At 44.6% G+C, this 25,066-nt stretch overlaps 1 protein-coding gene across 1 annotated transcript in view; it reads right to left on the bottom strand.

Annotated features, from left to right (window-relative positions):
* Positions 1-363: 363 nt before the first annotated feature.
* Positions 364-25,066, bottom strand: part of TXLNB (taxilin beta) — a 40,822-nt gene continuing 16,119 nt past the window's right edge. The window contains exons 5-10 of the mRNA XM_014939573.1: positions 21,291-21,485; positions 19,187-19,306; positions 13,758-13,832; positions 6,409-6,501; positions 5,229-5,324; positions 364-4,089 (exon numbers count right to left, since the gene is read on the bottom strand). Of these exons, the coding sequence (XP_014795059.1) occupies positions 3,277-4,089; positions 5,229-5,324; positions 6,409-6,501; positions 13,758-13,832; positions 19,187-19,306; positions 21,291-21,485 (1,392 nt within the window). The 3' untranslated portion in view covers positions 364-3,276. The remainder of the gene's footprint in view (positions 4,090-5,228; positions 5,325-6,408; positions 6,502-13,757; positions 13,833-19,186; positions 19,307-21,290; positions 21,486-25,066) is intronic.

Here is a 25,066-nt window from a genome sequence, read left to right on the forward strand (position 1 = left end):
GGTCTGGCCAGAATTTCCCCTGCAATTTTCTCTCCCATCTCTTGCAAACACTATTCCAAATCCTGGAATTAAAAGCCGGGAGAGTCGCTCTCCTGTGCTTTCAGTGTTGTATGTGTACACTGAGAAGGAGGAGGTAACTGCTGGGATAAAATGTAGTTGGTAGATGGGATGGTAGAAGAGAAGCAACAGGTACGTGGGTAGAAACTCACAGAGAGTAGTAGGAACTGCAAGTGTGTGAGTGCAGTTTTAGGTGCAAGAATTACAAGGGCGAAAATGAGGAAGGCGGAATAGAGTGGGAGTGATTTTCCCAGAAGGTTGTGTAATTATTCATGAGGGACGATGCTGTAAGAAATCAATCATGACTATGTAGGAAGTTTTTATCTGTAGGATCCTTGTCTCTCTGCTTGCTGAAATTGGAAGGTATGAGGCAACAATTATATAACTAAAGATGCGACCATAACGACTGTGCAAAATGGAACCAAGTTAAAGTTGCAAGGCCATGTTGATCATCATTATTATGTAATTGAATATTTGAATGTATAAGAAAACGTCAACAGTTAAAGGCATTCTAAGGGCCTACTTGAAGAAAAAGGAGTTGGTTTCATGCAGGTAATTACTAACATGGCAACAGAATCAAACAAGACCGAGAAAGGAAAAAAAACCACATTAATGGGTATATAAATTGCATTAATTTTTAAAGTCACCCTAGTAACAAACAAAACTTATACTTGTAATGGAAACTAGATTTCTATAGACTCAAGTCAAAGTAAATCAAGTGAGTATAACTCTTTATCTTAGGATAAGGTTTTGTTATAGGTTAACATTAACATGTTAAGTGGTTGAGTTCACCATCCATGGAGGTATTTTAAAGACTTGTAGAGGTGGTACTGAGGGACAGAGTTTAGTGGTGGACTTGGCAGTGCTGGGTTAATGGTTGGACTCAATGGTCTTAACCGTCTTTTCCAGCCTAAACAATTCTATGATTCTATGATTTTCACAGGCACAGAAATGGCTTGGTTTTCAGAGATGGCTGTTGTCTTAGGGCTTTGAATCTGAATGCTTGATGGAATTCACCTTGCTTAATTTAGATACCTAGTAATAGACATTTTAAATTTAAGCTAATTGTCTTAGGCTAGCTCTAGAATCAGTGAAGAGAAATGGCATCTTCAGAGAGAAAGTAATTTCTTCCGTCTTGGATGCCAGTCTTACCCTCAGATGGCTTATCCTCAAAAGATGTCTATTCTTCTCCACTGCCTATAAAAGGAGCTTAAGGTAACTAAGACACGAATGATCTACTTTCAGGTGATTAAAGACATGAAATAAATCCCATCAGTCTTAGTATCTAATGTAAGGCATCCAAATTTGAAATCTGTAGCCATAATAGCTACTTGTAAGGCCATATCAAAACAAACTTTTGCAAATCATGCTCTGTGTACTCCAGTGGTTGGCTCTCGAGAAGGCTGGACCAAGCAGTGCAGACATAGACATATGCAACCAGGCTGTGGACCACATTGGCAGCAAGCGAAGAGTCAAACTCTGCTTTTGGAAGATTATGTGCCAGAAGGACTCTATGACCACAGTCTCCCATGGTCTGCCAAAGATGGCATCTATTTTCTTGGTTCACATATATTTCAGCTTAGTCTTGAATGAGTCACTTTGTCTTCAGGCGCTTCTTGGGATTTGTCTATAAACACGGGTTGGTTTGATTGTAATATTTCCCTTTCCAGACTCTGGACATCTTGTTTAATTGCCCTTTTCAAATTTTGAAGCTTTCCAGCTCAGACTCCAAATAGCCTAGATTGAATTCGGAGGTAGGGGATGAGTAACAAGAAATGTGCCAACAGGCTTTTTTTAACTTTCTTCCAAAAACCTTCTTGCTCTCCTTGCTTGAGATCATACAGCTGTCTGGGGAGGTGCCCTCTCTTACCCCTTCCTTCGTTACTTTTGTTCTTGGTGCCAGAATCAACCAGTTTCTGACAAGGTGGCTACGTTGTCAAGCAGTGATGTGGTGGCAGGCAGACGGGAAGAGCTGGTTAGACAAGAGAGGGATTGAGAATGTAGCCAGTCCCCAAAGGTGTCTGTGAGAGGGATTCCTGCTTTCCTGGTGCCTGTTGGCTTCTGGGCTCTTTACTTGTGCTCCAATGAACAGGATGACAGGCAAGTGTGCTCTCCCTTCTCCTGGGAGCATCCCCACATGCAGCAGGACCAGGAGGAAGCTGGTGGTGAAGAGGTTTCCATGGCTGTGACTGGGAGAGATGGGACCATCTGGGAAGCATGACCTCAGGGGTATCTTCTGGAATACATCCTGGTACCTTCTGACGTAGCTTCACCCTGTAGTAGTGTGCCTTCACCATGCTTTCTGCTCCTGGCCTAGAAGCTTCTGTACTTGTGAACCTGAACTTCTGTAACCAGCTTCTGAACTTGTGACCTCATTTGTGAGCTGGAAACAACCATGAGTCCCTCTGTTGGGCTCATGATCCCAAATAGCATGACAAACTAGCAGGTTTCTGTTGGATACAGAAACAGGGTTGTGACCACTACCGTGGGAATTGCCATCAGTTTGGAAATTGCTGTTGTTTTCAGTCATTTTATGAGGAATCTAGAAAAGACCTTCCTCCCTCCCCCGCAGTTCTCTTGAAAACAAAACCTCTTTTAGAGCACTAAGTAGAAAAGACCAATTCAAGGTAAGGCTAAGAGCTTGTGGGTCTTCAGGCCACGTAGTGCTGAGCGGCAGTTTACTTGCACAAAAATTCACCTTCTGTTATTGCACCTCTTCTTGGAGATGACTGATCACATCGATGGTTTCACTATTTTACTTTATAATTACAGATTCCTTTCACCTCATTTATTAAAAATCACTATGTGTCCCAGCAGGCCATCTTTTATGCAACGTCATAACAAATAGATACAATTAATTATGAGTCTTTAAATATATGTATGTCTATCGCAATGATTCTTGAAACATGAAACTTCAACATCTTAAAATTATTTTGCTGAATGAGATGACTCATTATGCCTGGGGAAAAAAGATCCTGTAATTTTGTTGTATATTCCTGTCATTAAGAAAATATTATGCTTCAAGCAGATGAGGACAGAAAAAATTGCAGACCCATTATTACTGGATAGTGGTAGCACAAAGAAGTGTGTTACATTTGCCTGCAGATATGTAAGTGTGCTTTAGCACCCACTTTTTTAAAAAAAAAAATAAAGGTATCAATTTAGAGGACAAAGTAGAGCCGTGGTTTGTAGAAGACAAGCCTGGACACACCAGTGTCTTCAATCCACTGCTTCCATGTCTGTGTACCCCATTTGCTCTGCGGGCTGACCTTGGACAGACCGCTCCGCTGGGTCATCCACGGGTTCTGCAGCTTTTGGTGCATTTTTTGTGGGCGCTGGCGTATTCCCAAGGGGAGAGGAGATGTTTTGTGTGGGCGTTGGCAGGTTTTCGGGGGTTGCTGGCAGGCTTTCCCTGGGGCTTGGCCCCATCCCAGTGGGCACTGGCACGCTCTGGGGAGGCACTGGCCCACTTTCTGTGGGTGTTGGCACCCTTTCTGGGAGCTCGGGCACGCTCTCGGTGGGCTTTGGCAGGCTCTCGGTGGGCGTTGAGTTTCCAGTGGGTGCTGGCAGGCTCCCAGTGGCCACTGGTGGGCTCCCAGTGGTTGCTGGTGGGCTCGTGCTGGGCTGCTCACAGCCATTCCCAGCCTCTGGCTGTGGGGTGAGAGGTGAGGAAAGCTCTGGCACCAGGGTGGCATTGCACGTTTGAGCCCCACAGGTCTCCAGATTGTCTCTGCTGGTGCTTGGGAGGGATTCCTCCACCTTGTGGGACATCCTGAAGGCTTCGGCCAGCTCCTTCAGCATGCTCTCGTCGGCAGCGCGCAGCTCGATGCCCGCCTGCTCAGAGGAGGAAGGACCTGCATCAGCATCCTCTTCTTCCTCTAAGATGCTGTTTCCATTCACCTCTTCAGGGAACTGTGCTTGCTTTATTTTTTTGTACAGTTCATTCCTCTCCTCCTGCAGAGCCCGGCAAAGGTTCTCTAGCCTCTGGATTTTCAGCGCGAAGCACTCATATTCCTTGGACCTCAAGGCTTTCTGTGGTCAAAGACATCAGACAAAGGTGCCGGAGTGAGTGTGGGTGCACACAATTAATTGCTGGAACTGACAATTAGGAAGCAATTTGACATCTAGGCAGCCCTCAGGACTCTGCCAGGTAGCTGGCTTTCACCAACTGCTCTACAGTAACTGTGGTCTTTTGTACTGGAGTTTCAAGAGGAAATTTAACAAGAGTAACAAGTATACTCTTGTTACTGTAGTATATTAACATTCTCCATAGAGATTCAGATCAATTTCCCTCAAAAATATTTGCAGGGATACCTGTTGATGATCTGTAGAGATGGAAGACATAGTGGATGTCTATAAAGATAAGCTTCCAAAAACCTACCTGGCCTTCTGGTGAGCATGGGTGTGAATTTTGGGGAAAATGAGCTGTATTATATTTTTCTTTTGTTTATTTTGCTTCTAGGCTCCATGAGAGCAGCCTGAACTGGAACATTTTCTTGCTTCTACACCCAGTGAGGAAACCAGAGATACGGAAACCCGTAGAAATACCAATAGCACAGAGCTACAAAGCTAACCAAAAAGCCCTGGTCCAAGGGCAATGTGAGTTTAGGGTGAAACTTCAGGCAGCCTCTTATCTCATTTGAATGAGTTCCAACACGCTTATGAATTTCCTCTGCAATGCCCCTGTGACAGCATATTTGAAACTATGGTGACCCACAGCCGCTTGCTTTTGGCTCTTAGAGTTTGCCTACGCAGGAAGTCAACAAAAGGCATGAATTTAAAGTTCATTAGCTAGAGCACATTAATTCCCTGGGTGGATGCTCTTATGTAGAAAGAAAGTAGCGTGAAGTGAACTAATGCCAATTTCCTTCTATGGGAGAGCATTAACAATCACACATTTTTAGAGCACTTAAAATTCACAGTTACATAATTCAGTTTCTCGTGGACGTAATGAATGTCTCTGCACAATCTAAAAGTCCTAGAATTTGGGGGGTTTGTCTTTTTTCTTTTTTTTTAAAGACATCTAATTATCAAGATGGCTTGAAAAAAAGACCTTTTGATTCAAGAACAATTTTTTTATTGACTTTTGCTGGTTTCAAGTCATCTCGTCTCCTTGTTAAAGCCTTATGTGGGGGAAGAGGTGCATCCTGAGACAAAAAAAGACCACTCACCTCTTCAATCATGTCCAGTAACGCTCTGTTGCAGTTCTCAAACCTGGATTTCCAGGTAGCGGTATCCTTTTCCAACTTCTTTATTTTCTTTGTCATCTACAGAAGCAGGAGGAAAAGCTGAATCACACCAGGAATTTCATGCTGCAGATTAAATTAGGGCAGCCCTTTTATTTAGGTCTTTGGCTGTACTGATGACGCTGCTACCAGCGGCTCTAGTGGCTCTGCTAAGTAATAATTTATGTTAAAGGCTGCATTTGGTTTTAAGTAGCTGCCATATAACTTTCAGCCTCCAGCCTGTACTCATAAAGTTGATTACGTGTGCAGAAGTACAGACAGCTCCCAGAGTACAAACTGTCACAGAAACAAAAGGCAAAGAAAAGATGACATTATTCTGTTTATCTCTTTACAAAGACCACAGTGTTGTGTTGCTGGGAAGTTAAAGACGGGCTTGTATCTTCTGAGTCAGCACCGTCAAGGAAGTTCCCCCTGGATTAGTCACCTCTATACCTCCCCCAACACACAGTGCTAGCTGTAGAGCACCATCTTCCCCTTTGGTTTTCTGCTAGCTGAACCCCGTGTAGATCACTAGAGGTTGCTTAGATCAGAGCACCAGGATTTTTGGGCCCTAGTGGCAGAGCAGAACACTGTTTATTATAAAAGCAGGTGTGTTTGGTTTTTGATTCCCATTCATTACAGGAAATAAGCACACCAGCTGCAAGGGGACAGCCACTTAGGCTTAACGATGGGAAGGTGGTGGGCTTCAGCTCTGCCCACACACGCCAGCGGGAAGACTTGTAGCCTCTGTCAATCTTTCTGTACCAGTGTCAGTCATGCAGAGGACTCTCCTGGAGACACGGGCTGATAAATCCAGCTCCAGACTCCCCCTTTGGTATCTCTGAGGTTTCTCTACCCAAACACCACATTAAGTTCTAGGTAAATTGTTTGTTCTTCAAGGCAATTTCAGTTTTAGCTGAAAGGAAGAATTCAGCTCGAGGTGCTGAAGTCTAAGCTGCTGTCAGCTGTGGCCAAGTGTGCCCCAGATCTTACTTGGATGTTGATTAAATTGTTCTCCAAAATGTGCAGCACTGTCCCCATCCCAGATAAAGTTATTGCAGTGAGAAATATAAAAATCTAAAAGGAGAGTCTCAAGCAGGGAGTTCAGGTATGAGCTGCTACTCACTTTCTCCATCTCCTGTTTGAATGTGGCAAACACTTCATTGCTTTTGGTCAGTGTTTTCTGAAATTCTTCAAACCTTTCGGAGTAGAGCGTGATCTGCATTAACAGGGGAAAAAAAAACCCCACAGTAATTTCAGTCTGCAGGATGGTGAACTTCTACTTTGGAAGAAGATAATAAAATAAGCATTGTGTTTGGACATGGAAATTAGATTCTGTTTGGAGACCGTAAAGCACAAACATCAGGGAACTGAAACACTCTGAATCTTTTAAAGATGGCAAACTATTATGATTCCCCTGTTGCAGAAAGGTAAACTGAGGAAGAATAGAAAGACCCAGGCCAGTCACTTTAAAAAGACATGGGAATTATGAGTGCCATATTCTCCTGAATGTTGCAACTATGGTGTCTCTATACAGGGTGCCCAGAAGCGAAAGAATTCCCTAAAAGTGGAGACTTCTGAAAACATTTCCCTAGGTAACTCCATGGAGATTTCAAGAGGACAGCATTAAAGCCTACAAAGATGTCCAGTCCCTGCCTTTCCTCACAAGCCCTGTATACTTCTTTTCTATATACCATTGTGGCTGACACCTACAGGAAAGGACTCCTAGGATGACCTACAGAATGGAAAATGGTGAAGTGATCCCTGGGCCACCTCTTTGGGCAGGGACTGACCTAAGTTGGTCCAACCACTGATGCTGTGCAGGACCAGGCAGTGAGATTAAGCCAAGGGGAGAGCCAGCGTGGTCAGAACTGTGCCTGAGCTCTAAGCCTTGCTTGGGCATTGCCAAACCCCAACTTTAACCTGAGGGATAAACTCTGGCAGGCTTTCATGGAGCTCAGTACATCCCAGCTGCCCAGCTGTTTACTTGCCTTCTTGATTACTCAACAAGCTGGGAGCTGGGTGCTTTGGGTGCTCAGGCTGTGGCCAGGAGCTGCACCAGGCAGAACTTGATGTGCTTTACTGGTCTCCACCGCCGAAGAGGAGCATCACTGCTCCCTCCTGTGATTCTATGGTTCCTGTGTTATCTGGCACTCGGGGCAGCCCCATCACTGGGCAAAGGCCACCCTTCGCTTCACTCCACCGTGACCTGGAGTCCTTCAAGCTGCATCCCAGCATCCTGGCTGGAGAGAGCTGAGAAGGCACCTTGTCAGCTCTGCTTTGTAGCCTATGTGTGGACTGCAGCTGCGGGCAAGGTCGGCAAAGGCAGAGAAAAGAATGCCCTGCCAGCCTCTTCTGCCAGCTTCACTTCACTTCGTGATGCAGAGCAGAAGAAGGATCTGTTGCAGCCTGTCAGCTTTTAAGACTATTAGGGCTCCATATTTTGCTCCATATCAGTTTACACCTGGTAGCCACGAGAAAGTCCATCTGTGGCTGCAGTTTGTCAGTAAGACATATTCTTATATCTAAAATCTGTGGATGCCTTTTGAAAAAAAAATTCTAAAGATCTGAGGTTAATTTTTATGTAAGAATATCTCGGTTTCTGCTTTTTCTCTCTTTTTTTTTTTTTTTTCTGGGTGGAAAAAAGCACTTTCAAAGCTCCAAAATCATGCAGAATGCTACAGAGATAAAGCACCGTTGTCTTCTCTTGGGAAAAGAAGACCAGCTCCAACTCAGCCGTTTCCTTCTGGAGCCAGAGCACCCCCAGCAGTGTTTAGGTGATCGGACATTTCATCCATCCAGCCTGATGGCTCTCATAAGGAAAAGAGATATTGGCATAGGGCATAGTGGCTGAGGTGGGGTGGCAGCAGGGCAATGGGAAGCTCTAAGCCTTGCTTGGGCATTGCCAAACCCCAACTTTAACCTGAGGGATAAACTCTGGCAGGCTTTCATGGAGCTCAGTACATCCCAGCTGCCCAGCTGTTTACTTGCCTTCTTGATTACTCAACAAGCTGGGAGCTGGGTGCTTTGGGTGCTCAGGCTGTGGCCAGGAGCTGCACCAGGCAGCACTTGATGTGCTTTACTGGTCTCCACCGTTGAAGAGGAGCATCACTGCTCCCTCCTATGATTCCTGTGTTATCTGGCACTCGGGATAGCCCTAGCACTGGGCAAAGGCCACCCTTCGCTTCACACCACCGTGACCTGGAGTCCTTCAAGCTGCATCCCAGCATCCTGGCTGGAGAGAGCTGAGAAGGCACCTTGTCAGCTCTGCTTTGTAGCCTATGTGTGGACTGCAGCTGCGGGCAAGGTCAGCAAAGGCAGAGAAAAGAATCCCCTGCCAGCCTCTTCTGCCAGCTTCACTTCACTTCGTGATGCAGAGCAGAAGAAGGATCTGTTGCAGTCTGTCAGCTTTTAAGAATATTAGGTCTCCATATTTTACTCCATATCAGTTTACACCTGGTAGCCACGAGGAAGACCATCTGTGGCTGCAGTTTGTCAGTAAGACTTATTCTTATATCTAAAATCTGTGAATGCTTCTTGAAAAAAAATTCTAAAGATCTGAGGTTAATTTTTATGTAAGAATATCTCGGTTTCTGCTTTTTCTCTCTTTTTTTTTTTTTTTTTCTGGGTGGAAAAAAGCACTTTCAAAGCTCCAAAATCATGCAGAATGCTACAGAGATAAAGCACCGTTGTCTTCTCTTGGGAAAAGAAGACCAGCTCCAACTCAGCCGTTTCCTTCTGGAGCCAGAGCACCCCCAGCAGTGTTTAGGTGATCGGACATTTCATCCGTCCAGCCTGGTGGATCTCATAAAGAAAAGAGATATTGGCATAGGGCATAGTGGCTGAGGTGGGGTGGCAGCAGGGCAATGGGAGGTTCAGGAGCAGCCTGCAGGATTCAGGCATCTGTCTGGAGGCTGGTTGCCCTCTCTGCACTGCCAGGGAGCTGGCTAAATGATTAGCTGGGAGCTTTTATTCTGTGTGGTGCCAGCCAACATGCACCCTCCCCTGACACTACTCTTCAGTTACTGAGGAAAAGAAGATTTAGAAAACATTGCTAGTAGCAGGATGGATTTAATATGGTTATATTATGATTCGTGTTCAATCCCAGCATCCTGGCTGGAGAGAGCTGAGAAGGCACCTTGTCAGCTCTGCTTTGTAGCCTATGTGTGGACTGCAGCTGCGGGCAAGGTCGGCAAAGGCAGAGAAAAGAATGCCCTGCCAGCCTCTTCTGCCAGCTTCACTTCACTTCGTGATGCAGAGCAGAAGAAGGATCTGTTGCAGTCTGTCAGCTTTTAAGAATATTAGGTCTCCATATTTTACTCCATATCAGTTTACACCTGGTAGCCACGAGGAAGACCATCTGTGGCTGCAGTTTGTCAGTAAGACTTATTCTTATATCTAAAATCTGTGAATGCTTCTTGAAAAAAAATTCTAAAGATCTGAGGTTAATTTTTATGTAAGAATATATCGGTTTCTGCTTTTTCTCTCTCTTTTTTTTTTTTTTTTACAGAGATAAAGCACCGTTGTCTTCTCTTGGGAAAAGAAGACCAGCTCCAACTCAGCCGTTTCCTTCTGGAGCCAGAGCACCCCCAGCAGTGTTTAGGTGATCGGACATTTCATCCATCCAGCCTGATGGCTCTCATAAAGAAAAGAGATATTGGCATAGGGCATAGTGGCTGAGGTGGGGTGGCAGCAGGGCAATGGGAGGTTCAGGAGCAGCCTGCAGGATTCAGGCATCTGTCTGGAGGCTGGTTGCCCTCTCTGCACTGCCAGGGAGCTGGCTAAATGATTAGCTGGGAGCTTTTATTCTGTGTGGTGCCAGCCAACATGCACCCTCCCCTGACACTACTCTTCAGTTACTGAGGAAAAGAAGATTTAGAAAATGTTGCTACTAGCAGGATGGATTTAATATGGTTATATTATGATTCGTGTTCATTCTGGTTAGTTGCTATGATGCCCCTTAGAAAATGTAGTCCTCATCCCAGGAAAAAAGGACATGGACCTGTTGGAGCAGGTCCAGAGGAGGCCATAAAGATGATGAGAGGGCTGGAGCACCTCTCCTGTGAAGACAGGCTGAGGGAGCTGGGGTTCCTCAGCCTGGAGAAAAGGAGGCTCCGGGGAGACCTTCTAGCAGCCTTCCAATATCTGAAGGGAGCCTACAGGAGAGATGGAGAGGGACTCCTTGTCAGGGAGTGTAGTGACAGGACAAGGGGTAATGGTTTTAAATTGGAAGAGGGGAGATTTAGATTAGATCTCAGGAAGAAATTCTTTCCTGTGAGGGTGGTGAGACACTGGAAGAGGTTGCCCAGAGAAGCTGTGGCTGCCCCATCCCTGGAGGGGTTCAAGGCCAGGCTGGATGGGGCTTGGAGCAACCTGGTCTGGTGGGAGGTGTCCCTGCCCAGGGCAGGGGGTTGGAACTCAATGATCTTTAAGGTCCCTTACAACTCAAACCATTCTATGATTCTATGAAAATGCCTCAATTCTCTGTCTCTGCTTTTCCCTTCCAATGCTTCAATTCTCTGTCTCTGCTTTTCCCTTCCAACTTCTGCCTATTATTTAATTAGATTAAAAATCTTTCACATTTGAACAAGGTAAGCTCTGATCTCAGCTGGGGCCCTAGGCAGTGCCACAGCACCAAGAATAGCTTCTGCAATTTAAATTTGAATAATAAATGAATGTTTTCATAGTGGCTGGGAACAGGCTGTGGGTGCTGTCTCCCACCAGCAGCATGTACTCATGTTCCTCAGTTCTGGAGACGAGGACCCCCTTGCTGCTGCCTACCAGTGTGGGCAGGGAGAGTGGAAGCACAACTGATGCCAGGCTAGAACTTAAAAGTGCAAGGATTCTGGAAATGAGGGCATCTCGCCATCGCCACGCCATATGGTAAGGACACCCCTTCAGCCCTGTTACGTTCTCCTCAGATGCTGTAGCCCAATGGTTGCACCATGCCAGCTACTAAAAATCAAAGGCCTCAGTTGACTTGAATCTTCTGACTTTGTTTCCAAGCATGGACCTAAAAAAGTCTGCCTAAACAACATGCCTGGGGAGGGTGTGCAGTGTCTTGGGGAGCACCACCGCAGCTTGGGTGTGTTCTCTCAGCTGGTGCCAGATCCCTGTCACCATTTGGAGATGCAGATTGGGCCATCTCAGGCACACTGTGCCACCCAGAGACAGGCTGGCACGAAGCTGATGTCCCCTGATTCCTGCCAGCTCAAGAAAGCAATGGGGGCTCATCACCTCCTCTAAAACGTGTCTCACATGGTATAGCAGGCAGTGAGGCCTATATTACGGCTTCTCCTTGTCTCATTGACCAATATCTTCTCATAATGTCTTCTGTTAATATCTATTTGTTGTTTTGTGCGGTTTACATCAAGAAACTCTTCCTGCTCTTTCTGTTCTGGGCTTGCACAATGCCTTGCACCATGGCATCTGGTCCATGAGGGGAGGCCCTTCAGTGCTACCATACTGCTACCACCACTACTACTAACAACAACAGCAGCAATGGTATTGTTCCCAGTAATTCCAAATGGAGAGTGCTGTGTAAGGGACAGAGCTCTCACACTTGAGCAGAATACCCAACTGCATGTTTCATTTCAGCAAGTGAATCACTTAATTTTCTTCTACACAAGGCTGTGAGGGGCACATGCATTATCAGTGCCTTTGCAGGCTTGTTTGACTGGATTTTTCAAAAAAGTTTTACTGTTTCAAATGTATGCTTAATATAACCTAGCTTTTATTAATACCTTCAGTTTCATTAAACTGGCTACCAAGGTCTGGCTGGGCGCACAACTCTTTCTGGTCGAGCATAAAAGTTTAATTAAAACCACTCAGAGAAAATTGGGAGCAGGTTTGCAGTTGGGACAGGCTCAGCTGGAGGCCTTTGAGGTTTGATTGCAAAACCTGTCAAACTGGTGTCAGCAACTGTTTATGTGATATTCTTAGCCTTTGAAGAAACACTTGAAGGACCAAACCCCTCTTAGTGTGCTTCCAAGTTACCGGTTTAATGCCAGCCTTTCTTGACTCCTCAACAGGTAGGAATTAGATCATCCACAAGGGCAGAGCTGGGACAACTCACCAGTATGATTAACTGTGAATATGGGCTGGGGAGGGGACTTCTTGATGGGTGAGGAGATGGGCAGCTGCAGAAGGACTGACACCCTCCACCAAAGCTCTGCTTGGGGGGACCTTTCTCACAGACAGGTCGAAGAAGATAAATCTGCATGACTGTTTCTGTAAGTCTAGGAAAATCTACCGATGCTGTCTCTTTTTGATGTGGAAGTTCCAGCATGTCATCTAGTGTTCTCACTCGTATTCAAGGTCCATTACTGCATTGCTCTCAAAGCACAGTATATACTGCCTGCTTGTTCTTGTTACTGCCTTTCTCTCCAGACTGACTCTTAGTGTAATTTTGGCAAGCAATTTTATTTTATTGAATGTTTCAAATTCCAACTAAACACTGAAATCCTAGAGACCCCTTTGTATAAGCCCTTAGTAGGCAGAAATCCTGCTAAAGTTAATGAGAACACTGCCTTCACATCCCAGTCCACAAAAGCACGTGAGGACCTGGATATTAGGAAAAATTTTTTCACTGAAAGAGTTATCAGCCATTGGAATGGGCTGCCCAGGGAGGTGGTTGAGGCACCATCCCTGGAGGTGTTCAAAAGACGGGTTGATGTAGTGCTGGGAGGTATGGTTTAGTGATGGTGTTGCTTTTTGTTTGTTGTGCGGGTGTCTATTTTTGTCAAAGTTAGGTTGATGGTTTGAAAAGGTGATCTTTAAGGTCCCTTCCAACCTAGAAGATTCTGTGATTCTGTGACTTCAGCTCCAGTTTGCTAAACATGTGTTGTGGTATGTATGTGTTCCCATGCTTTGCTGGGTTAGAAACTGGCCTGAAGGGTAGTTATGGTGAATAATTAAGCCAAGGCACACATTGTTGTGTGGTTGAATATTGTGAATACTCATAAATCATAGTAGCATAGAATGGTTTGGGTTGGGAGGGACTTTTAAAGATCATCTAGTCCCACCCCCTTGCCTTGGGCAGAGACATCTTTCACTACATCAGGTTGCTCAAAGCCCTGTCCAACCTGACCTTGAATGTTTCCAATGATGGAGCATCTACAACTTCTCTGGGCAACCTGTTCCAGTGTCCCACCACCCCGACAGTAAAGAATTTCTTCCTTATATCCAATCTGAATCTATCCTCTTTTAGGTTAAAACTATTACTCCTTGGCCTGTAACTACAGGCCCTGGTAAAAAAGGTTGTCTCCATCTTTCCCTTTAAGTCCTGAAAAGCAACACACAAGAAGGTCTCCCCGGAGCCTTTCTTCTCCAGGCTAAACACCCTACATGCCATGGTATGATCTGCAGTATGGGCATTACCTTACAGTTTAGTTTGAATACTTTATCCAGAACATGCCTCATGGGTTAGAAACTGGGACACAAAAACACACCATGCAACCGCCTCCCCTACATCACCTGTGCCTGCAGGACAGTCTCTTGCTCCTTCAACATTTTGGCCTGGAGCTTCCATTCTGCAGCTTGGTTCAGGAGCTGTGTTTTGGGCAACAGAGAGAAAATTGTTAGGTGCCTAGTTTATCAGTTAGAAAGCCTTACCCTCCAGCTACCTGTGCTTCTGCCATTGCTATCTTGATAAAGAGTGATCTAGCTTTCAGGTGAATGTAGTTAGAGCAGTCAGGCAAGACAGAGTATTTAGTGCTATCCAGGGATGTGGGATGGGCCATTTGGTTTGCAAAGGCATACCTGATCAGGAGTTCAGAACCTACTTGGAAGTAAGTGTGGAGTACAGCCAGCTCTAAAAAGTGTGGTATTTCACCATATCTTCGCTAGATTTCTAGGGAGTCCTTATGATACTTTCTGGCATTTTCATTTCAGTACAGCTCCATCCAAATTCCTGCTCTCCAGTGAATGGCAAACTCCCTTTTGCTTTAATGATCAGGACTGAGCATGAGGTATGGCCACAGTCAGGCGTGCCTCAAAAAAATCTGTAAGCTTTCAGGAAGGCAATGCATGGTAAATGTCAAACGTTTACTAGTGTCTGTTATCTTCGGGCTCCATCTGCATTGATGTGCCATCAGCAGAGGATCCCATCCTGGGGTGATAAATGCCTCACTCACATCAAGGAGGCAGCCTGGAAAGAGCTTGATGGCAACTTCATCCCAGGCTGCTCCCGGGGAGATGCGATTCCCTACTTCGAGGTGTTCCCCAAAATGACATTCTGAGGTCTGGCTGCAGACGGGAGGGTTTGGTGGAGGTTGAATGAATTGTAGGAATGAGGTGGACGGAGATTTTTCCAGGCTGCAGTTCTGAGTCTGCACTTCCAAAGTGTGTGGTAATATTCCAGCAATTGGTTTAATCTGAAGGCAGGAAACACTTACTCAAGTGTTAAAAAAAATGTGCTTACGGCCTACCAAACACTTATAAAACATTTCACTGGTTAGGCCAAATATATTTTAGAAAAAGAATGCTAATGATAGGTTGAAAAATGACATATAAACAAGTTAGTTCACTACAGGACTTTTTTTTCTGTTGGATTAAATTCTACTGTTTAAAATAGCACAGTTGGGCTCTGAAAATATATTGAAAATAAAAGTACTGTGTAAGTCCATAGATCTTACTCTCATATTGGAAGTGAGAGGTGAGTAGAACCATGTGCAGAAAATGTATTTGATCCCTAGTAAAAACTTTTATTCGAACCATTTTGTTGGAAATAACACATGTAAACTACTTGAATACCACCTGGCAAAGAGCTGAAGATGTAGCCCACAAAAGCTGATTGAACAACATAATGAATTCCCTCCCTGTCTCCAGCTATTCATGGCACAAAGACCATCTGAATTAGACTTTGACTTTTTGCCCACATACATACATATATATATATGTAAGATCTAGAAAAATATTTCTTCCATCAGTTTGCCCTTTTGATTTGGATCCACTGAATTCTTACCATCTACAATTTCCTAGGCAAGAATGTTTTACAGCTCAGCTCAAGTCTGCATTGTACGAAGAAATACCGTGTTCTGTTTGTTTTATTCCTGCCTCTTAGTATTTATTTTGATGTTTGGTTCAATGGATATTAGTCAAATTCGTGACTTTAGATCTTGTTGACTAAAATTTCAAGGAGGTTGTGTCATAGCCAGTAAAAAGAGATGGTGTGAGTAGGCCTAGGTTAAATGAGCCTCAGTTCATGCATTTGTTTTCTTGGAAGAGGTATGTTCTATACACACAAAAATAATTAATTTTTAAAAGTTTGGATGAAATCTGGATTTTTAAGTTTCGTGTTTCTTCAACATCTACTTGTTTAGGTTTGGGGGTTTCTTTTTAGGAATTATAGGGTGAATGATTTAAGAAATCATGTGAATGATTTAAATCATGTGAATGATTTAAGAAAAAGTTCTTTGGAAATCTTCAGAGCTCCCCAGTCTCTAGGCCAGTCATCATTTCCAAGAACTGGGCTTTTGTCTGTACTGCTTAAATCTCAGCTAGAGTTACCTTTGTACCCACTGTGCCTGGGACAATGAAAAGGTCCCACCTCCCGCGCCATGTCTTCTGCCACAGCATAAGAGATGGACGGAGGATGCTGCTTCTTTTGCCTGTTAATAAAATCCTTCTTCTCTCCTACTGACCCACATAGCTTCTGCAGCCAGTAAAAATCTGAGAGTTAATAAACTCTTCCGTAGTGGAAGCAAGCCACAGAGAGCTTTGCTCAAATTAGCACGCGGTTTTATGCAGCCTGAGGTCATCTGCAAACACCAAGCTGGGAGAAAACGAATCAGGAGGACTGATACATTTATTAATAGGCTATGAAGTGGTAACAAGGAGGGTGAAGTATAAAGAAATGAATAAATATTGCATGTGGTGTTTACAAAGCAGCACTTCAGTGGAGTGTGGTGATGTTATACCGTATTATTAGAGCTGTGAGAGCTGCTGGAGGCCCAGACAGTCACATCGTGCTTAGGAGTAAAAAAGCCAGCCCCCAAGAACATTCATTCCCATTTAATGACATGGATCTAGGGACTGACTTAATGAAAATTAAGCTCCCCTTTTTGCTGCCAGACTCTGCAAATTCCAATTACGTAGAAATCTGATCAATACCTTCCAGTCATATACTTGAAAGCCACAGAGGCTTTAAACTGCAATTAATTGCACATCAAAGTTTGTATTACAAGTGCTAAAAATACAAGGTATGGGGGGGAAGTTCAAGTAGCACTGACCAGTTATGTGATGATAGTAAAATTACATCCTTAGGTGAAGTTGACCCTTTGGGAAGGCCACACAGTTTGAACCATTGCTCCTTATAGGGAGCACTTATAGAGTATCACTTTCTTAGTTGCACGTGTTGGTTGAATTGTACCAGCAATGACATGACCTGCCCACTGAGATGCGGTGTACAGAGGCTGCAGGAGGGGACACCTCTCCTTGCCTGAGATAAAGAAGTTTTGTACAGGGCAAAGATTCCTACATGGAAGAACTCCATAGGAAGACATCAAAGTGAGCCTTCGAGGAGTAATCGAATTGATAAAAGAATATAAAAACAATAAATTTAAAGCCATTTTCAAAATCCTGCTGCAAAAGTCATGCACAGGGATGTAAAAAATGGTATGGAGAGAATCAACATATAGTTCTGAAAGCCTTTCCCTCAAATGACAGGATGTTGGAATGCAGCACTGCTCTGACTTTGCACATTGCTGAGCTGGAGAGAGATACAGGCAAAGGAGAGGACTCCATCAAAACCACCTTGATTTCATACGTGCTTATATATACACTACTCCCACAGACACTAGCACAATAGTTGTGGGTGGGTGGGACTAAGCACTCAGTAGGCCTGAGGTGGGAGACGAGTGTGGGCCAGCAAGCTGGGTGCTGGGCTACCTGTGATGAATCACGACGTGCTAATTGTGCCTTGACTCACTGCATGGCTTTTATCTGGTCACCTAAGTTCTTCAGCTCAGTCTACCTCGCTCTGAGGTGATGTTAGCAATACAGCACCAGCCTACTTCCAAGGCAGGAGTTTTAAGCATTAGTTTGGACGGTGTGAGAAATATTCTTCGCACACGGTGCATATCATTATACACCCACTTCCTAAGGGCTTTGTAGCTTGGTTTCAAAACCTGTTATTTCATAGGTGCTAGTCACACGCACAGCAAAGCCACAAAGAAAATCTCCCACTCCCAAATGTAGACAGCGATGACTTTCGCTGCTTTGAAAGGAATGAAAATAACAAACCCGTGCATATCAGTTCTGGATAAAACACACAAAGAAGGTCTGGCTAGAAACAGGGCCACTCACAGGCAAGAGGCAGCCCCAAAACTCATGTTCTGTGAGGCACAGCAAGAAAGGTCATTGATATAAGGCTACATATGTTCAGTTTTCCACAGAGCCAATACCCTGTCTTTCACATCTTGTTCTTTTTTTTTTTTTTTCCTTTTCTTTTTCAGTATCTGAAATCTGGTACTTGGTAGCGAAACTCACAGTGAATGCAGTAAAGTGAGCCCAAATTTGCTTTGTCGTTGTAAGGGATTTCTTGGCAGTGTTTCCTGGGGTTTGAATCTGCCAAGAATTAGCTGTCATGAATGAAATTTTGGGGTTTTGGCTTTATGTGGGCCTCACAGTGAAAGGGAATAACTCAGCTGGACCACAAATTGTCATGCAGTGACATGCAGAGGTGCACACGGAGAGGCCCCAGCTCCTCTTCCCCCTCAGTCCTTTGCTGGGAGTGCAGCTGAGCAGGAGAGGCTGTCCCACCACTGGATCGGTGCAGAGAAAGAGGATAAATGCTCTTCTGGGCAATTTTTGGTAAGAGGTGTTTGTGGAAACACGCAGAGGTCTGTGTTTCCCTCGTGCTCTATCCACAGGGCTTAGAGCCCTGCATTTTCATCCATATTTTATGATACTTTGACCAGGCTTGTGCTAATGTATCTGCTTCCAGGTACGGGGAGGGGATAAATATCATATCTTTAGAGCTCTCTCATTCTGCCTCTAAGGTAGCTGGGGGGCTGGTGAAAACCAAAGCTTTCTTCCAGCTGATGAGAGCCTGTCACTCCCCTTGAGTAATCTCAGCTGCTGCCACTGCAGTGAAGAGGGATGAGATGTCAGCTTTGAACCCCCATCCTTTTTGGGTGTTAGGATTGCTGTGAAACTGCCAGGCAGCCTGAGAAAATTAATTTTGGTCTGATTGAGTTGCAAATGTACAAGACCAGGGAGGAGTGCCCTCCTCCCATCCCAGCTGTGCCTGTGGGGGGACATCCCTCTTGCTCTTTGCTGTCCCCCTGCTAGGGGTGTCCCCTCAGCCAGGTTGGGAGGAACGGCAGAGGAGGATGTTGAATGGCCCCAGACCCTTCCTGCCTCAGAGAGGCCCTGGTAGACCAACCTGGGGAGGGGAACCTCTGCAAAAGAGAAAAGGAGGCTCCATCACAGCAAGCAGCCCCTGTGGCCTCCTCTGCTGGCAAAACCGGCCCCACAGGAGGATGTCTGGGGAGGCTCTGAGCCTGGGGGGATACCGGTCTTCTTTAATCCTATGTTCCTGCTCTCTCTGACTGCTTAAATGTGCTCATTTATCATGTGAGGAGACGGAGTATCAAATATCTGAGCTGTTTGAAAACCAATGGCATCACCTGCCCTGACGTCAGGATGAATCAACTGTGAGGGAGCTCAGAGCAGCCTGTGCTCGAGCCTCCTGCTCTGCAGTTTGCCTCAAAAGCTGTAAATGCCAATGAAAGCAGCCTTTCAGGGGCTGTTCCTTTACATCAAGCATTGACAGTAGCAATAAAAATGTCTCTGCTACCGCACCCCAGCTCGGACCTGAAGAATCAATATATTAGTGAAACAGCATGCGGGGCTCGTTTTGACCTAAAGTTAGATAAAAGAGATATTAGAAGGATAGGTACGTATTCCTTTTCTTTCTGGTGTCGCTCCTCGGCTTCCTTCATCATTTCCTGCGACTGCTCCAACTTGGCGTCCACCAGCTTCTGCTGAAGTTCTCTGTGCTTAAATATTTTATCAAGGTGCTGCAAGAAAATTGAATTCTGCTGAATGCACAGGTTTGATGGCGTACAAAGACCTTCATGCTCATGCATGTACAGCGATCCCCTGGAACACTTGTGGGACAAAAACATTGTGAAGCAGGAAGACACCCAACCTACTGTAACGACTGAAAAACTCCAGTGCTGACAAGAACAGAATGTGCCAGAATTTTCATGTGAAGGGAAACCTGTTTCTGTTATCTATTTTGATTTATTATAACAAAAAAAAAGAATTCAAAAAAAGGGCTTTAGCATCTTTGCCAGTTCTATGGTCTACATATAAAGTCATCCAGTATAACTGCTGATCAAATAATTGCTCATCAATAATAAATATACAGGGGGACACAATTTTTTGGAGCTGTTAAGTGGCCGGCAGGTCTGAGACACTGTGAAGATAAATGTGTAAAGGTACATTGCGCCTGCAGTACTTGGGAGCATGAGCACAGCTCGTGGCATCCTCTCTATAAACACAAGCTCCCTGCAGCCCTTTGGCACAACGTGGGTTTGGGTGAAAGCACGTGAGGAGGGACCTGGATTAGATGAGACCAGATGAACCAGACGTAAATCATCTGACTCCATGGTGACCTTCTGGAGGTAAATGTTGCCGAGAGCCCCCTTCACTCCTGCTTCATCTAGATAAAATTCAGAGGAGTGAATATTCTGAATACATGCCTCTGCTTTACGTTATCTTCTCATAGAAACCACAAGACAGGAACGTACATTTCCTCCGCTCAGCATAAGACCTCGTACAGGATGTGACAGATTTGGAAGTGCATGTGTCGTATCGGGCCTTCCAGATTGCAAGGACAGATTACTTATGTTTTATTCAGTATGATAATGCTGCCTGGTTGCACTGAGGCTCACAATATACGCATTTAGAAACCATATAAAGACCCATTGTGATATTTGTTAGCGTTTGTCATAAAATTAAAAAAAAAAGGGGGGGGGGGAGTTTGGGATTTTACTGGAGGGGGTTTTTATGTCAGAATTTTATGACCAACTCTAATGTTTACAAAAAGAATCATTTCCCATCTGTCTATTATCTGCTAGATCTTATGGTCAGCACTGTGCCTGCAAAGAAGGATCTATTCCAATGCAAAGAAGGGCCTCCTTTATCTGTCCTCTTCATGTTCTGCTTCTGCAGAAGGGTCAAAGCACTTACTTCAGAAGTTTGGGATTTTACTGGAGGGTTTTTTTGTGTCAGAATTTTATGACCAACTCTAATGTTTACAAAAAGAATCATTTCCCATCTGTCTATTATCTGCTAGATCTTATGGTCAGCACTGTGCCTGCAAAGAAGGATCTATTCCAATGCAAAGAAGGGCCTCCTTTATCTGTCCTCTTCATGTTCTGCTTCTGCAGAAGGGTCAAAGCACTTACTTCAGAGCAGCCTGTGTCTGGAGGGAAAAAAAGTATATTTTCTGTCACCAGCGGGGCGGACTGCCCAAAAAGATGAGAGCTGGGAGGTGCTCGGTGGGGACTTGGGGTGGGGTGGGAAAAGGAAAGGGGTGCTGGGGGGCTCCCTGGGGATTTGTGGGAGCTGTGTGGAGGCCAGGGGGCAGATTGGGACAGCAGCTGGCACATCTGACGCTGCACAAAAAGATGGGAGCTGGGAGGTGCTTGGTGGGGACTTGGGGTGCGGTGGGGAGGGAAGGAAAGGGGTGCTGGGGGGCTCCCTGGGGATTTGGGGGAGCTGTTCTGAGGCCAGGGGGCAGATTGGGACAGCAGCTGGCACATCTGGCTGCTCAGGCTCCTCAACCCCTCTCCCCAGGTGGCTGGCACAACTCCTTGCCCATAGAATTTGCCAGGTGGAGTCTGGTGGGCTCGCTGCATACATGGTGGGGTGCTACCCCACCGTGCATGTAGTGGGGGCTACCCTTGTTATCTCCTCTGGACACCCCAAACAACAGCTGATGGGGAGGACAGGTTGGCCACGTTCTCTGCATTCCCCCCAAGGTGCTGCTCTCACCTCTTCCCGCAGCTCGTACTGGTCGATGATGCTCTGGAGCTTCTCCGCCAGCTCCGTGTTCTCCTGGCAGAGCTTCATGTTCCTCTCTCCTTGCTGCTCGATCTGAGCCTGGATTTCACTCAGCGTGCCCTGGAAATGATTAGCTATTTCTTTCCTCTTCTCCTCTTCCTCCCGTGCCCGCTGAATTGTTTCCTCCTGTTGTTAAATGGGAGAGAACGGTGTCATGTTAAGAGAGATGCATAATAAGTGGTTCCAGAGTGATACTGTTTCAGAGTAGCATAAGGCTTCCCTTTGAAGGATTATACGTGTTTGCATTCCTCTTTGGAGATTTTCTTGCTTTCATCTGCTCCAGCATTAGGCATGATTCTAAATTTACAGAGCAAATTACACAGTGGCCTTGAAAAAAAAAATTAGGGAAGTAAGAATTTGCATTTACAAAGATGGATGTAAAGCAGAGTTTCAGATCAAAGCAAGCATGGAAAAGGGGACACACACGCATGTCTTGTTTCATGATACTGCAGCACAGCTTTTGCTTTGGAAGAAGAATTTAGTGGAAGTAGTCAAAAGCTCTTTAATTGAAATTCTTTTTGATCGAATTAAAAAATCACCCTTTAAAATGCCTCCTTTTAACTAGGAATCCTCATATCAAATTTATAGTCTTTGGGACTTTCATTTTCAAAAGAAATCCATCACTTTCTGCAGAATCCCTCCCAATTCCTCAATTTTCCTTCCCTAATTTTTTAACTTATGTCAACATTTGCACTGATTTATTAGGTAGAAGGAGAGCCTGTGGGCTGCTTCTTACAGAATCAAAACAGAGAACCAGAATTTTGCCTGGAGAAAGATTGATGGACTTTATTTATTGGTTTTTTTTCTACCATTACTGCAATTCTGGTTTGGATTTGTTTATGTAAAAGACAATGCAGAAAGAATCTGGATTAATTTCTTTGGATCCAGAAATATGGACTGTTTTGATTCCCTACTCCTTTGCTTCCAGGGCAGTCTGCCCTTCTGGGGAACGTAATCCTGATGTACAGTGCCTAGGACCAGATCTGCTGTAGTTACAAACCATGCCAGAACCACCTCAAGAACCCACTCCACAGCATGCAAATGGCATACTCTAATAAGGTTTCAACTAGCATAGTAATTTACATAAAAATCTCTGATAACACTGCATATGGATATTTTCTATAAATACACTTGAATAAAGCCTTAGCTGACTCTAATGAGGTATAATTTATTTCATGAATGTGACATAAAAGGTGTTGATTCAGACCTTGCTCTTAAAGTAAGATGAATACCAAATGACCCAATTTCTACTCAGCAGGCACACCATGAGCCTGATTTTGGACAACTGCTGTTTAAGGTAGGGGATGTTTGTCCTTCTGCTGACCGAGGAGTCACAGAGATGACAAAGCCTTGGGTGGTGGGAGGAAAGTCTTGCAGCCATTAGTGCTAATAATACCATAGTGCACAGAAATCACCACGAAGCCCTGCTGTTTACACAAGAACACATGCGTGCACTCACAAATGCAGTAAAGAAAAGCGTGAGCCCAGAAGAGGAAAGCCCCCTCTTAAAAGGAAAAGAGAATTACAGATGGAGCTGGGCCAATATCTTGGGGGGGTCCTGGTTCCATACCTGGGTTGGAAATTGGACACATGAAAAATTTGCAGCAAGATGAAAGAAAAGCTCTATAATTATATATTTTTTATTTGGTGAGAATGGTTTTGAATTAGCCTGAAACATTTTGCTTGACGAGACACTGAGCTGTGTTCTGTTTGTACTTACTTTTTGTTTAACTCTTTTTAGGATAATTTTGAAACAGGAATGCTCTTCCAAAGGAGAGTTTAAAATGCTACTCAGAAAGTGTTTTAGATCAACTGCTTTCGTATTCCTAAAATGAAACATTCCATTTTCTTTTGAAAGGGGATGTTTACAAGCAATGTCATCCTTTTTATTTTTGTTCGAAACTTTGCCAAATTTAACTTGAATGCCTAGCTAGTTTGGGTCAAGTCAGAACTCCATTTTATCTTTAACAGACTGTTTTAAAAACTGCTCATGCCTCTTTGCTCTCCATTGTAGAGTTGTAACGCTGTGCAGGGAGAAGAGTCACTTAAGAAGTCAAAGACAGAGTGAGAAATTGAACTTACATGTCTGGACTCCTATTTATATAGCTTCGAAACATCCTTCCTCAAAAATACTTTATTGTTTCAGTGGCCCAAATGGTGTTATAACATATCACTGCTGTGATTTATAGCTCTCTGGAGTAATAAATCCAGCTGAATATAAAACAAAAAAAACCCCAGTGGCTTGTGCATCAGTCACACTGCACAGTTCTGTTGCAAGGTGAAATGAGACATCCTGAGAGTACCAATCATGAAAATGGAAAAAAAAATTCAAAAAATCCTGTGTTACTCAGAGGATCTTATTTTCTGCTCATCCTCTATTCAGAGGTAGAATAATTATACAGAGCACAGAGACAACACAAAGATTCATGGATAAAGACACCGAGCCAAGGAAGCATTTAGTTGCAGGGCATGGTATTTCTCTTCTGCTTCGGAGAAAAACATATTTGAGGAGGATATTTGCCTGAGAAGGGGGGGGAGCTGGGGTGTGTCCCAGGGAGCTCCTCAGAGTCCCTCATAAAATGGCAGTGATTTGTTAAATCCTTGAGATAGTGATGGGTCTTTGGAAGTGTCTGCTTTGAACCCAAGCCTTTACTAGCTGTAAAAGCCCATGGCTGAAGCTGCACCAGCCCTGGAGCCAGGGAGGTTGCTGGGTGCCCATGGTGCCACCAGCAGAACCTGTCAGGTTCTGCCTGGGGGCTGTGGGACCAGCTTCCCTTCACCCATCTTGCCTGGTCAGGCACAGTCTGGTAAACCCCAAACCATTGGCATCACCCAGGTTTTATTATCACAAGCCCCAGCTCTTTGTTTATACCTGTGCCTGTAACCTGAGAAAATGCACTTTTTTCCAAAAGATTCCTTAGTCCTTCCCATTTTAAGACCCCCAAGGTGTAAAGTGAGATCCTTAATTTTTCCCCCCAACTGGAGGCTTGAAGACTGACTTCTGTTTTGTGTTACTGCTGTTGCAGCTGAAGTAGGCGACTGGAGTCCAGAGCTCCTGGCTTGCTTGGTTGTAGGGAGCAGAGCAGAGGGTGTTTGGGGTGGTGACTTCTCAGCATCATCAAGGTGAATTCATAACATGGAAACCATGCTTGACCTTGTCAGCTGCCTCAATCTATACTTATTCTTTTAATAAGCATGGGGAGACCTTATTGCTCTCTACAACTCCCTGAAAGGAGGGTGTAGAGAGGTGGGGGTCGGTCTCTTCTCCCAAGTCACAGGCGACAGGACGAGAGGAAATGGCCTCAAGTTGCGCCAGGGGAGGTTCAGGCTGGATATTAGGAAAAAATTTTTCACTGAAAGGGTTATCAGCCATTGGAATGGGCTGCCCAGGGAGGTGGTTGAGGCACCATCCCTGGAGGTGTTCAAAAGACAGGTTGATGTAGTGCTGGGAGGTATGGTTTAGTGATGATGCTCCTTGTTTGTTGTGTGAGTGTCTATTTTTGTCAAAGTTAGGTTGATGGTTGGACAAGATGATCTTTAAGGTCCCTTCCAACCTAGAAGATTCTGTGATTCTGTAATAGTTTTAAGTGTTCGGTTTTAGTGAGAAAAACAAAGCATCGTAAATTGTTTTTAGATTTCCATTTGTGGAAGACTAAAGTCCAGACAGAAAATATTGTTCCTTTTCCTCTGCCCTTTCCTAAATCTTT

Source organism: Calidris pugnax, unplaced genomic scaffold (genome assembly GCF_001431845.1).
Source record: "Calidris pugnax isolate Ruff unplaced genomic scaffold, ASM143184v1 scaffold57, whole genome shotgun sequence".
Classification (NCBI taxonomy): Eukaryota; Metazoa; Chordata; class Aves; order Charadriiformes; family Scolopacidae; genus Calidris; species Calidris pugnax.